The sequence below is a fragment of the Papilio xuthus genome, unplaced genomic scaffold (genome assembly GCF_000836235.2).
Source record: "Papilio xuthus unplaced genomic scaffold, Pxut_1.1 DF825946.1, whole genome shotgun sequence".
In the NCBI taxonomy this organism is placed as follows: Eukaryota; Metazoa; Arthropoda; class Insecta; order Lepidoptera; family Papilionidae; genus Papilio; species Papilio xuthus.
In genome coordinates this window covers 16,071,940-16,086,066 of record NW_013532703.1, presented here as the reverse complement: position 1 = coordinate 16,086,066, position 14,127 = coordinate 16,071,940, and the positions used below count along the sequence as shown (strand labels likewise).

The 14,127-nt window shown below is 43.3% G+C and overlaps 1 protein-coding gene across 1 annotated transcript in view; it reads left to right on the top strand.

Annotated features, from left to right (window-relative positions):
- Dscam3 (Down syndrome cell adhesion molecule 3) overlaps positions 1-13,956 on the top strand; it is a 60,574-nt gene extending 46,618 nt beyond the window's left edge. Inside the window, exons 7-34 of the mRNA XM_013320333.1 lie at positions 4,324-4,567; positions 4,745-4,898; positions 5,049-5,200; positions 5,398-5,488; positions 5,643-5,809; positions 5,919-6,064; positions 6,415-6,550; positions 7,786-7,905; positions 8,045-8,221; positions 8,763-8,907; positions 8,989-9,137; positions 9,253-9,532; positions 9,626-9,771; positions 9,924-10,110; positions 10,265-10,413; positions 10,500-10,646; positions 10,729-10,881; positions 11,041-11,170; positions 11,281-11,456; positions 11,536-11,715; positions 11,795-11,983; positions 12,155-12,343; positions 12,449-12,594; positions 12,678-12,819; positions 12,906-13,056; positions 13,187-13,338; positions 13,482-13,646; positions 13,769-13,956. Of these exons, the coding sequence (XP_013175787.1) occupies positions 4,324-4,567; positions 4,745-4,898; positions 5,049-5,200; positions 5,398-5,488; positions 5,643-5,809; positions 5,919-6,064; positions 6,415-6,550; positions 7,786-7,905; positions 8,045-8,221; positions 8,763-8,907; positions 8,989-9,137; positions 9,253-9,532; positions 9,626-9,771; positions 9,924-10,110; positions 10,265-10,413; positions 10,500-10,646; positions 10,729-10,881; positions 11,041-11,170; positions 11,281-11,456; positions 11,536-11,715; positions 11,795-11,983; positions 12,155-12,343; positions 12,449-12,594; positions 12,678-12,819; positions 12,906-13,056; positions 13,187-13,338; positions 13,482-13,646; positions 13,769-13,956 (4,551 nt within the window). The remainder of the gene's footprint in view (positions 1-4,323; positions 4,568-4,744; positions 4,899-5,048; positions 5,201-5,397; positions 5,489-5,642; positions 5,810-5,918; positions 6,065-6,414; positions 6,551-7,785; positions 7,906-8,044; positions 8,222-8,762; positions 8,908-8,988; positions 9,138-9,252; positions 9,533-9,625; positions 9,772-9,923; positions 10,111-10,264; positions 10,414-10,499; positions 10,647-10,728; positions 10,882-11,040; positions 11,171-11,280; positions 11,457-11,535; positions 11,716-11,794; positions 11,984-12,154; positions 12,344-12,448; positions 12,595-12,677; positions 12,820-12,905; positions 13,057-13,186; positions 13,339-13,481; positions 13,647-13,768) is intronic.
- The last annotated feature ends 171 nt before the right edge of the window (positions 13,957-14,127 follow it).

The window sequence follows — 14,127 nt, the reverse complement described above, 5'->3', positions numbered from 1 at the left end:
ACAAAAGCTTTTGTTCATGTAGGCGTTGTATTTTCAATACGTTGTTTACTATCACAGCACAGTATTGTTTGTACATACATAAAACTAAAGTAATTATTACATCTTTAAAAAGATACATTAAATGAGTGATTGATTAAAAAATATTTGTTAACAACAGGATCAACAAGATAGTTTTACATTTGAATAATGATATACACGTATATTGTAGTAGGTTTACGTGTTTGCTGTATTTTGTGCAGCAAACGAGATAACAGCGGGCAGGCGCGGCCAGGGGGGGAAGGGGGGCAGCGGAGGGGACAGAGCGCAGCGCGGGACGTTTCACATAATTAATAGCGCACGGAATTACCTTTTACAAGAGCGCCGGAATTAATTGATGCCAGTGGACAGATGGAGCGCGCTTTTCATTCAAATTAACAACATAACCAGACCTTGCCAGCCTGTACTGTTTTCAACGATCGCCACTTATAAATGCTCAGATAGATTTAGAGCTTTTCATCCTACTTATTAAACACTGATTAAGTAAGATTTCATACTTTACGGCGGTAGCGATAGACGAGTTAGGAAATCAACTATTTTATTCAGATTTCCATACAGCGAACGGGTCGGCATTCAAACAATACACGAATGTTTTGTTGACCGTACCCTAAAATAAATATAGCTTCGCGCTACAAGGGACAGCGAGTAAATTGTTTTTCAGCAAATAAAAACAAATCTCGAAAAGTTAGAGCCGAATATCCGGCTTCCGCACAGAGCCCACGCTACCCTTTGTTTTACTGTATCACTTTATTTCTCCCATGTACCAACTATCTGGATTAGACTATTGTGTCGCACAATTTTATGATTTCTACGTTAATTATACATTTTCCTACAATTATCCTGCAATCCTTGAAGTTAACTATAATAACTTAGCCAAATACTGAAGTTGTGAAAAAGGTTTAAGACGATCAAAACTAAGGTATTCAGTTTTTCTTTACAAATTGGACCACAAATTAAATTACCTAGAACAAGTCGTTATAGTTCCGCACATCAAAGCGCTTCTCGCTCGAAACTCGTGTAAAATAAGTGGATATTGGATCGCGGTGCGAGCTGACACGGCGAAATATTACGTATGAAATTCAATCTCTCACCAACATTGATTTGATACAAATAATATTTGTTTATTTTGTAGTGTTGGTGCAAACTGTTTGTAAGTTTTATTCTATAGGTAGAAACGTTGTTAACTCAACATTGTTTAACTCTACCTATTGAATATTCTGAACAGTTAATATACTAAAATGATTTATCTTTTTTCTTTATTAACTACGATATTTTTCAAGTTTTAAATTTCATCATTATTAATTACATAACTTTCAACAAAGAATAGCTCCTCTCAGACATGGACATTCATTACTGTTGCATTGCGCCGCGCCGGCTGCACTCAGACGCTTCGAGAGCCTTGGCAACGATCTTGCGTACTCAAAAAAATACTCTTCAAAAACGTATATCTCAATAAAGTTTTGCCTCACATTAATTTTCAAATGCCTTCATCTATCCTCTTTGAACAACAGGAAAGCTTCTGTTGCGACTTTCTTCCTCTGTCTGCAGCGTTCTGGATTGGGTCCTTCAAGAAGCGACCGTACCTCTCTCTTAAAGGGCGGAAACGCATCTGGTGTTGGGACGGAAGAATGGGTACATACGGACAGGACGATGAACACATAATATACATACATAATTAAACCTTTCATGAAGACTGATGTAATGCAGTTAAAAGCAGCGTGGACACTGCAGAGGATTACTACTGTATTCATGAATGCGGCTAATGGACCTTAAAATTAAGATGCACTCGTATAATTAGCTGTACTGTAATAAAGTTAATTAACAAAAAATGTTAAAAGCAGGGATATGAGCGAGAGTGACATAACAGAATAAAGTATTTAAGTTAATTGTAAATTATTTTAGTGTACATTTTAATTTGAGATGTGTTATTTACACAACCAGTCACGGGATATTTTAGAGCAAAATTTCTGACAGTAAATAAATACGATTGTCAATTTACATACCAAAAATGTATCTAATCAAAATCATCGCATAATTACTGTATTGTTCCATAAATAACATTATACTAAAGATATTGAATTTGTTTTGTAACTATATATTTATTTAGCGATATTGTTGATTATTGTCATTAATATGAGTTTTTAATTCAACTGAAGCATGGCTTATGTATATGTGACAGCGAGCGTAATCCTGAGCAATGTTAATGTAACTAATTGTTCTGCCCCGCACCCCGCACCCCGCACCCTTCCGCGCTGCACTGCGTAATCCGCTTTAATCCATAGGATTACAATTTTAAGCATCCCGTAAGCCCTCAACGCATAAAAAATAAATACAAATAAAATTTTAACTTCCTACGATCTTTTAGTTTTAAATATTTTGTACTAAAATATCTACATTTATGATTTATTTAGATCTATAATAAGTATTGCGTATAATTCGTTACTTTTAACCGTCAAATTAAGTCAATAATGAAACTATTTAATCTTTGTACATTTCTCACATAAATTGATTTAAACCGACTCACTTCATAGGCAACTGGTTAACAATAGCCGAACGCTACAAGCTGTTTATACTCGGACTACAATTATCCAAGCGATGAAATATATTAAATAGATAAATAAAATTACAGGAATTATCAATTCTCAGCCAGCCAGCACACACTCAGAATCGCGACTCAGTGTGCTGAAACAAACATTTTGTTACACGCACGTATTATCGGTAGTTATCATTTATTTGATTTCAGATTATATGTATGTACAAATTATCACATCCATGTACTTTGATTGCCTGTTATAAACATGCATAAGACAAGACATACTTCTAGACACATCTAGTGAATCTTGCTAATAAAAAGCTCTACGTTGCGTAGAAAAAGGTGCACCATAAAATAATAAAGTAAATCGAAACAAGAACCTAAACATAGACAAGGTTACGACGCAATTAATTCAGCAGCTAGCAAAGTGAAAGTTTCCGTGTCGGCTTATATCCTCGAGTGACCGCTGACCTGTGTTCGTGCGCGCCTGTGTCGTGGCACGACGCATTCGCGCACAAATCTTGCCCCAGATCTCAATCGCTTCCCAAATGTTTCCGCAGACAATGAAATGTTCGGCCGCGCGCTGCGATAACTAAATCGTTACTACCCTTTAATGATTGCCTTCAAGATTACACAAAAACGATTTTTTTTAGGAACTTAGTAGTAATTCTCTTTTGAAAGAAACTGACGACGACCACAGGCTTCAATGTAATCAATTATGGAAGGAATTATTGTGAGAAATTTAATATCTGAAAGCCTAATATGTTATGCATCTCGCGTGAACTGGAGAGACGTGGGGACGCGAAGAGCCTGCACGGAATTACGCTAATGGCTGTACCGTATGACGTCACTACATGCCCCACTTCCCTTCCACGCCGGCAAAGGTCCTGATATTCAATTACTGGTCAATGCTGGCACATACGGTAGTTTTTTTTGAATAGAGCATTACTCTTTCGTACTTAGTACCGTTTAAAAGAAACAACATTAATCCTAACTCGTTAGAAAATGAAATATTTTTTCAGGAATATAAAAATTTCAATTAAAATAATTGCAAAAGTCTTGGTCGAATTAAATTTGTCGAAGTCTCCTTCTTCTTGGAAAACATTTCTTTACAAATATAATAGTATTGGTCATCGTAATTTCAGGTTTCAATCTTCCGTTTCTATGGTTTATTTTCGTTGCAAAGTGCAAAGAACACTTTGAGGCTATTCTTTGTTTGTGGATGAACGTCGGGACACAAACCGTCTCAGTTATATTTGCCGGTAAAAAGCCTTTGTTTTTCCACCGACTAGACCCAGAATTTCACAACAAAGACAAGAAGTGTTTGCTTAGGGCTTGTTTATATTCGCCTGTTGTTTTCTTGGCTGCGACATGAGCACACCTCTGCTTGTCTGACGCCAGTACAATTACTGGAATAAACCCATTATATCCTCTTTCATACACTTTCACTTGTTATATTTTCTTTGCTACCGTTTGTTTTGTGTTCTGAATTCAACCTTCCTTTGTGCAAAGTCCATGTCTCTGGGAGTTATATTCTTTGTAGTTATGTTACAAAGAAAACTTTGCATTTTCCAGTAACGAATATTACTTCCTAACGTATGATGTGATTCTCATTCTGCTGAACAATTTACCTTATAACCATACAGTAACCCAAATATATTTTGTTATTAACAATATATTCCCAGTAATGATAAAAAATCCACATTTTTGACAGTTTATATCTGTTGCTAAGAAGACGCGCTGGTTTCACTCAGGTAGTGAACAGTGGCGGCACGGCCACGATAAACTGCACTTGGAGCGGATGGCCGTCGCCGCGGCTGGAGTGGCTGCACGACGGGGCACCAGTGCGAGCAGGCGCGGCTGGCCGGCTGCGCGTGCTAGCCGGCGGCGCCCAGTTGGTCGTGCCTGCCGTGCGCCGCGCCGACCAGGGTGTCTACCAGTGCATGGCACGCAATGAGCGCGACTCCGCACAGGCCAGCGCCGAGCTGCGACTCGGAGGTTGAAAACGAATCACTTATTATCTATTGCTTTTAATTAGTTATTTGGAGCGCATCCAAAAGACATGTTTAGTTTGTTTCACATAAAATATGACAAGGATTACCTCCAACATAGCAATTTAAGCTAGGGCAAAAAATGTTGTAGAACAGTTACAAGTAGAACTAATCTTGTGAACAGACACAGCGCCGGAGCTGCAGTACACGTTCATCGAGCAGGTGCTGCGGCCGGGACAGGTCGTAACGCTCAAGTGCTCCGCCACCGGCGCTCCGCCACCGCACTTCACTTGGCTGCTCGATGGACAGCAGCTCAACACCATGAGCAGAGGACACAGGTGATCATGGACGTTCCTCTCTTCTTTCGCTTTAGTTATCATGCTCGATTCATTTGGTCCTTCGTACAAACAAAATATAACAACCGCAACTAAATAAGTATTAATACTATCGTAGGTTTGTGAATTCTACAGAGATGAGTGTCGTTCCAGATACAGTGTGGAACAATTCGCGACAAAAACCAACGACGTGGTGAGCTACCTGAACATATCGTCGGTGCGCTCCGAGGACGGCGGCCTCTACACTTGCCGGGCGGCCAACTCCCTCGGAGACGTGTCCCATACTTCTAGGCTGAACATTTACGGTGCGTTTTAAATACCTCCTTGGACGTATTTAATGTTCAATCTGAAGAAATTTGAGGTTTTTATCGTCCGAAATTGAACTAATAAAAAACTAAAGCTGAACAAATATAAACACTTTTGAGTAATAATAATATATCTGATAGGCAAGGTGTAATTGTTTCACACAAGTGAACAGCACGATAAAGTTTAAATATTCCAGGGCCGCCGTACGTGAGATCGATCGGGCCCATTAGAGCGGTGGCGGGCCGGGAGCTCGTATTGTACTGTCCCTATTCAGGCTATCCAATCAGGTGAGCTCTTATATGCGCTCCGTCCGTCGCCTAATTGAGGTACGATTCACTTCAACTATAATAATTCTGTAGTACTTACTGCGCCAATTATATTATTTTCACTTCTAATCGGAGCTAGATATTATCTGCCATGATTACCGAAATGTCTTGTTAGTTCTGTGAAGTGGGAGCGAGATGGCAGCCAGGTGGAGTGGGATGGCAACGCGGAGGGCGCGCTGCGGTTAGCGCGCGTCGAGCCAGCGCATGCCGGCGCCTACTCGTGCGCGGTGACCGGCCCGCACGGAGAGATCGCGCGCAGGGAGCTGCAGCTTATCGTCAGCAGTAAGCCAATAAAAAATTAAACCATAGCTCGACGAACTGTGGAATAACTAAATTTATACTTTTACTGACATTGATCAACGTTCCATTAGCCACACTTACTTATGTACAGATCCTCCCGAGATCGAGCCGTTCTCCTTCTCCGCTAACTTACAAGAAGGCAAACGTGCGCAGGTGAGCTGCAGCGTCACGTCGGGTGACATGCCCGTGCACTTCACCTGGCTCAAGGACAACGCTCCAATACCGTCCAGTCTGCAGGTTGGTACAGCACAATAAATATACACCGTGATTTATATAAAAAGGGCAGTGGTAGCCATTTAAGATAAGCTGGCTCGCTCAAGATATTCTGCACTTACCACAAAAAAGGTCTTTAATTAAAATATCCTAAGGATTCGGCAACTCCATATTCAGTAAAGTTAACAGAATAATGATCGACAGATGACAATGATGGTGCCTTTGCAAAATTATATACAAAATTCAATGAAAGTACATATTTTAGTTTAGTCTATGGTATACAAATAGATACAATACTGTACCAATTATTTATTCTGAAACATTTTAAAATTGATTGGAAAATGAGAGAGAATTCAAGAGAATTGGTTGTATAGGTGGAAGAGCGAGGGGCTGATTTTTTCAGCAATCTTGTGTTCAAGGAAGTGTCGGCCCGCCACAGCGGTCTTTACACTTGTGTGGCTTCCAATACCGCCGCCAAAGTTAACTATACCGCAGAACTGGTAGTTAAAGGTAACCTCGAGTACTACGCACCGCCGCACAGAGCACCTATTTTTTTTGTTTTCTGGAGGAAAAGTTGAGGAACGCACAGAGCACCTAGCGCGACACGCTTGCACCCCGCCCTGCCCGCACACAATCTCACTCATTTTGTTTATTGTGATTTCATAACTTTGTGCGAATCTTTGAGCTTGCAAAGCACTTTCTTATTTTTTTTCAACAAAGAGTGCTTAAGTAAATATGATATTGTTGACAATAGATATTCAAATTGCATCACTTTCTATCGTAAATACTCGAATAAAAATATTTTTGAATTTTGTCATGAAATTGCGGATTGCTTTCCATGATTTCTTAGTTATCATGTTTGTAATAGATTTAACTTCTACTGTGAATATAAATGCTTTGAAAATTCTACTTGTAACGAATTGTTCATTTGGTTTTTTGTTAAACTCGTAATATTTAATACATATTTACACTCACACTGGAACATGAACATTACAACAGGAAAAGGGCTAGCATAGTACATATAGGAGTTAGTAGGTGTTCTATTACTTCGCTTCCATTCTAATGAGTTGTAAACTTTGTATCGTTTTTGTTTTGCACATCGTTGGATTTACAGATGGCTCTGAGGAGAGGGTAATTGTGATTTATTAATATAATTTCATTTTTAATTACTGGGTTTTTTTTTTAATTTTTAATCTAAAAAATCAGTTACTTGCGTTGATTTTCTACACGTAAAAGTCATATATTTCCGCCGTCTAATATGTACTATATTGACTCTAACATTATACAATTTCATGAATAAATTACCGAGTTTATTTTAATATTTTCAATTATTCAAAAATGTGCAATGTATAATCTTATACAATAACATTTTTATAAAGCAAATATATCTTCGTTATAAGATAAGCTAAAAAATCATTGTTAACGCCGTGTTAACCTAACCGTAAATTTCTGATACCAAAACTTTATTTAAATATTGTTATTTATCTTATTCTCCTTAAAAACTGAGATAAAGATTTTTTCTACTGTAGAAATCACGGCTAGATAATGTTTATGAAATTACTTCTATTTGACTATCAAACACGCTGCCGAGGAAGGTAAGATAGAAAGTAAATATTTGTTCACTACGGACTTAGTTTATGGCCAATTTCTTCATTAGTGTTAAAACCTATACTAAGTTTACATTAAAAAAAATCTCTTTGTCAGAGCTAATAATAATATTTTCGTTATAAAATTGCACGCTGCAGTGTCACCAAAATGGGTGACGGAGCCTAAAGACGAGGCGGTGCTAGCGGGGGAGCCGCTGGCGCTGCACTGCCAGGCCACGGGCTCGCCCACGCCGCATCTCACCTGGCTCAAGCAGAGAGGTGAGCCGATGGAATCAAAAAATAATTTTTTCTGATCTATACTCGACGTTGGCTGAAATGCTTTTATAATTCGGCGTCACGAGCGCATTTGTTTTGGTCGCCTAGTTAGAAGGCCAGCAGGTGTGTTATGTTCTTGCAGTGGGGTCTCCGTCTGAGTTCGTGCCGCTGGTGAACCTGGGCGGGCGGCTTCAGTTCCTGGGCAACGGTTCGCTGTGGCTGGAGGGAGCCCTGCCTTACGACGAGGGCCACTACATGTGTCGCGCGGAGAACGGTGTCGGCTCGCCCCTTACCAAGACTATATTTGTTGCTATTAATGGTATGTATGAAAAATGATGTATTAAAAATTTGTACTTTAAATATTCTGTCATTGTTTTATTAATGTATTTTCTAGGGATATCATAATTCATTGTTACTTTATATCCTAATTGATATAGAAAATAACAAAGTTTATAGAAGCAATCGTTGTATTGTTCAAGGAACGTAAACAAATTCCAATTCGTAGAGTGGCGAGCGGCGAGCGGCGAGCGGGGAAAATAAACCGCACCGAAAAACTCAAGTATCGCGCGTAAAATTAAAACCTGCGTAAAAATGTGAAACGCAATTTATTCTACCGCGAGGTTATATCCATTGGAAATAGTCATCTTGCTCCACTTTGTCTGCGTCTTGTAGTCGTGAAGTGTTTTGTTATGTCTTATTGTACATTTCACGATAATTTCATTCGCTTTTATTATAGCTACATAAAAAATAACTTAAAAATCGAGTAAATGTAAGCACCGTCTCGATATTTTACTAAAAATGTACAATAAATCCTTTCTATTTTCTGCAAAATTTACAAGTTGTGTATATCCTGGTTCCAGAGCCGGCGCGGTTCGAGCTGACGTCGCACAACGTGTCGGCGCGGCGCGACGCAGCCGCCACACTGACGTGCGAGGCGCGCGGGGATGCCCCACTGCGGCTCACCTGGACCCGCGGCCCCCGGCCCCTAGACCTCTCTACTTATAGGTCTTGTATTTAGACTTACATATTTGTCATTAATAAAATGGTGCAGGTGATAATAAGTAGTGTTAATATTAACCTTTTCAGACTTAGTATATCGGAGGCAAAAACTGATAGCGGTTTGCGGTCACAGCTGTACATCAGCCGCACGGAGAGGCAGGACTCCGGCGTCTACAAGTGTCAGGCCGTCAACGCCTTCGGACACAGCGACCACTACATTTATCTTTCCGTCCAAGGTAACATAACAACCAACTATTTAATTACAATACTAACAACTTTACTTTTGGAAAAATTACTGCCGACTTTTACTGTCACTAAGTAGACATAAATATATGTGTATGTTGTGGACAGAGAAGCCCGAGACGCCGCAGTCGCTGTCGGTGACGGAAATCTTGAGCCGCGCGGTGCGGTTAGCCTGGAGCCAGGGCTTCGACGGCAACTCCGCGCTGCAAGCGTACACCGTGCAGCATTGCGCGCTCTCCGTCCGCGCCGCGCACTGGGACTCCGCCACTACGCTCAACGTCTCCGTCCACGACGCCCATGACGCCCACGCCGCGCTTGCGCCCCACGCCCATGCCGCCCACCTGCCTCACGCCGCGCACGCGCCGCACTCCCCGCACTCACATATTGTGTTAGTGATAACAACTATAATTATTCACTCATCTTTTATTAGCCAGTCATCTGCAGGAAATAAATTAAATCATCGATATTTTTCACTTTTCAGACTGACCAAAAAAGGCGACATTCACTACGAGGCTCTGTTGGGCAACCTTAAACCTCACACTGCGTACATGATTCGCATCGCCGCCATCAATGAGATCGACCGCAGCGCGTTCACTGAACCTGTCGTTGTCAAGACTCAAGAAGAAGGTATAGCCGAGATTACACTCTCTTATAATAACGTCGTTTAAACCAAGAAATATTCGAGATTTAAAAAGTTTCAAATATTAATAAAGTTTTAATAAGGGAGTATTTATAAAAGTTCGGACGATATAAATAGAAGCACATCTTGTGTGTGATAGCACCGTCCGAGGCGCCGAGCAACGTGCAGGTGACGGCAGGCGGGCCGGGCGAGCTGCACGTGGCGTGGCGGCCGCCGGCGCGCGACGCCTGGCACGGAGACCTGCTCGGCTACTCCGTCACCTGCACTGAGCTGGGCGTGGCCGGCGCGCCCGACCTGCCCCTCGTCCCAGGCAACAACGCCTCCAGGTGTGCCCCTTGCTTCTACTCATTAGTTATAAGTTAAGACTTATAAAAAAGAATATTTCATAGTATTATGTTGTTACTCTTTATCACCAAATTTACATATATCTTGCATCTCTCGCGTTTCTTCTTAAGGTAAAAATTACCAATCTGTATTCAGGACGCTAACTGTTAACGGATGGTCTGCCACCGAGCTGAGCCTGTCGGCCCTAAAGAAGTTCACGCGGTACGAGGTGCGCGTGCGCGCGTTCAACGGCGTCGCTGCCGGCCCCGCATCCGCACCCGTCACCGCCACTACACTAGAAGGAGGTAGAGCAACTTATTAAATGAGCTAAATTGTGAATACAATGAAATCAGACATAAATACATGCTATTCCATGTTGTATGTTAACCAGTTCCTGAGTCGCACCCGACTCGCGTGTCGTGTACCGCGCTGTCTTCGTCCAGCATAAAGGTGTCGTGGAGCCCGCCGCCACACGAGCACCGCGGCGGCATCATACAGGGCTACAAGGTCATCTACGTACCACTCACTATAAACCATGGTAAGTCCAAATGCATCATAATATTACTGACCTTATAACTCTTATATTATTTTAGACATAAAAACTATACATTTAACTGTAGCGGACGTAGCGGAAATCAAGCGAGTGACGACGACAGACACGTACCTACACACGCTGCACAAGTACACCAACTACTCGATACAGGTGCTGGCCTTCACCGGCGCCGGCGACGGCAAGCGCAGTCCTCCCGTCTACTGCATCACCGAGGAGGACGGTCAGATATACACTTAGCTTCATTTAACAACAATCAATAATTAGTTGTTGAAAACTTTTAAAATTAAATACCATGCACTAGTAATACAAAAAAGAATACCGATAACACCAACTTTTCTAAAATACATCAATATGACGCAATGCTTGTGTTTGTTTTTAGTACCATCAGCACCTGAAAAGATAAAGGCGCTGGCGTACTCCAGCGATTCTGTGCTCGTCAGCTGGCTGCCGCCGCTGCATCCCAACGGCGTCATATCGCACTACACCGTCTACTTCAGGGAGGCGGGCCGGTGTGTTTTTAGTGTTTACCTATATTTATCATAAACAATAAAAGTGCAATTTTATAATTTTATTCTCGGACTATCAACTGAAAAAACGTTATCCGGACTTACTTTTGCAGACTGGGTAAGCACTCGAGCTTCACGGTATCAGCAGACAAGAACCCCGAGCTGGAGCTGATGTTCCAGGTGCGCAACCTGCTAGAGAGCCAAATGTACGAGTTCTGGGTGTCGGCTACCACCGGCTCAGGCGAGGGTGAGTCCACGCACGTCGTGGGCCTGGGGCCTAGTTCACGAAGTAAGTTAACGTTATGCAGTACATGTTATTTAGTATAAGTTGGTCTTAGGAATTTAATCTAAATTTCTCTATGGTGTAGTACCAGCGCGCATTGCGTCATTCGGCGGGCGGCGAGCGGTGCGCGCGGGACACGGCACGCTGCTGGCGTGCACGTGCGTGGGCGTGCCGGCGCCGCGGTCGCGGTGGGCGCACGAGCGCACGCCCGTCACCCACCACGCCTTCTACCAGGTCACCCGTGCCGGTCACTTGCATATTCGTGGTCAGTAGCTGTAATCTTTTATTTTTCTATAAATACATTTTTACATGTTTTTAAGAATGTGATATCATACAAATAACAGAGGTAAACGAGCAGTCGTCGGGCAATTTCTCGTGTACTGCCAGCAACAGCATTGGCGAGGATACTGTGGTGTACGCGGTGGTGGTTGTGGCGCCGCCCGCCGCGCCACTACTGTCTCTGCAGTACACCACGGCCACCACGATCAAGCTGCACTGGCGACTGCCCGCCGACAACCCTGACCCGGTCCTCGGTAAGCGACTTATTTTTATAATAGAACAACGCTTACGAGCCAGCCAATGGGAACCAAAGTATTATACAAAAACAAATGTGTTCCTAATTTTTATTATGGACATCGGTGGAATAATGGGAAAGCATAAGAGTTTCTTAACTACAGTTTCTATTTGTAACCCCATAACTCCAGGTTACGTTTTACACTTCAAACAAGCGTCGGAGACCGAGTGGAACAGCGTGGAGCTGTCGCCCGAGTTGAGCTCCTACACCATGGACATGCTAAAGTGCGGCACCACCTACAATGCCAGGATACAGGCGCAGAACAAGATCTCCCTCGGACCACCCAGCGAAATACTCACCGCCACCACACGGGGGGGCCGTAAGTATTAGTTGAAGCTGATATATATTGGCCAATTATTTGACTGTGTGAATGTTAGTAAAGAAATGCTTGGTTGGTCAAAAATGTTTATAATTTTGGAATCAGTTCCGAAGCCACCGAAGCCGGAGGAGCACGTTCACATGAACTCATCGGCGATCAAAATCAATTTCTACGCATGGCGCGACGGCGGCTGCCCCATCCTCGGCTTCCGCGTCGCGTACCGGCGTGTCGGCGACGAACATTGGATAAAGGTTTGCCATCACATCATCCGGCAGCATTCACTATCGAAGGATATAAGCTTCGTGATCTTCACATTATTTAATATCACAATCAGGTGGGTGAAAGTCTGAGCGCAGCTAACTACGTGATCGGCGCGCTGTCGCCGGCCACGTGGTACGAAGTGCTGGTTGAGGCGCGTAGCGACGCCGGCGCAGAGCACGTGCTGCTGCTTGCCGACACGCACACGCTGGCTGGAGGTGAGCTCACACCGTTTACATTTATTGATCATTATATACCCAGTAACTGGTGGACAATGATGTTTACAATACTGGTGGTGTGTAAGGGCGCATCCCGCCGCCGCAGCCGGCGACACCGGCGGCGGGCGGTGCGCGCACTGCGTCGCTGCGCACTGTGCTGGTGTCCTGCGTCGCCAGCGCGCTCGTCATCGTGGCCGCGCTCGCAGCACTGCTCTGTCTTCTTCATGGCAAGCGCAGGTCAGCGCATCAGAATTCTCATTATTTTATTACCCTAATTGCACAACAATTTTTATCGATGCCGAAATAAAACTTCTTTTGGCGCATTAGTCGCCATTTAATATAACTCATATGGCTATTATATTTGTAGATTTTTCTGCTTGTCCAATGACCACTACTTGCGAGACAATAGGAAGCTAAGCGAAAGTAACGAGGCTGAAAGAGAAAAACTCAGAGAGGGACAAAAACTATATTCTTCTTCTTCTATTAACGGACACGAGAAATCGAATGATGATTCGTCTGGTAAGAAAATATTTTTACTTTATTAAGTTTCAAAGTCTTTTATTCACAAAAGAATGTCTTGATTTGTACAGACTCGAGTATATTGTCTCATACCGTTACGTCACCCTAATAGCTATATCTTTAAGGTTTTTCTTTTTTATTAGCGGAGTTGTACGAGATAAGTCCATACGCGACGTTCGGAGGCGGCGTGGGCGGCGTAGGTGGCGGAGCCGCGGCGCACTCGCTGCAGTTCCGAACGCTGGCGCGCCGCGACGACGATGCCGCGCCGCCGCACCGCCGCCGCCGCCGCTGCGATCACTACAGATACGGTAACTACATCTGTCGCTACCCTACCTTACTAAGTGTTCACTCACTCAGCAGCATCGAGCAGTGGCAATGTAACCTAGGCTAATGTTTAGTGCGATACGAAAAAAATTGTATTATGTTACAGACGAATCTAGTCTCTCAAATCGATCTACGGTGGAGGCTCGGCACCGAATGCGCGCGGCATGCGCGGGCCCTGGCGGTGCGGGGGCCGGAGGCGCCACGCCGGTTGGCTGGCGGGAGCGCTCCGACTCCGACGACTACAGCGACAGCGCCGCCAACACTACCACCAAAGGTAACAGTATATGTGTTTGAAGCATTTTTTATTACTACGCGATTCTTTTCTTAAATAATGCGACTGTATGCATTGACTTATATATATAAATAATAAACATTTGTAAGCATGACATTGATGTGTTTGCATAAGGGTCGGGCGGCAGCGGCGGCGGCAGCGCGTACGGCAGCGGGCGGCGCACCGCCAGCAGG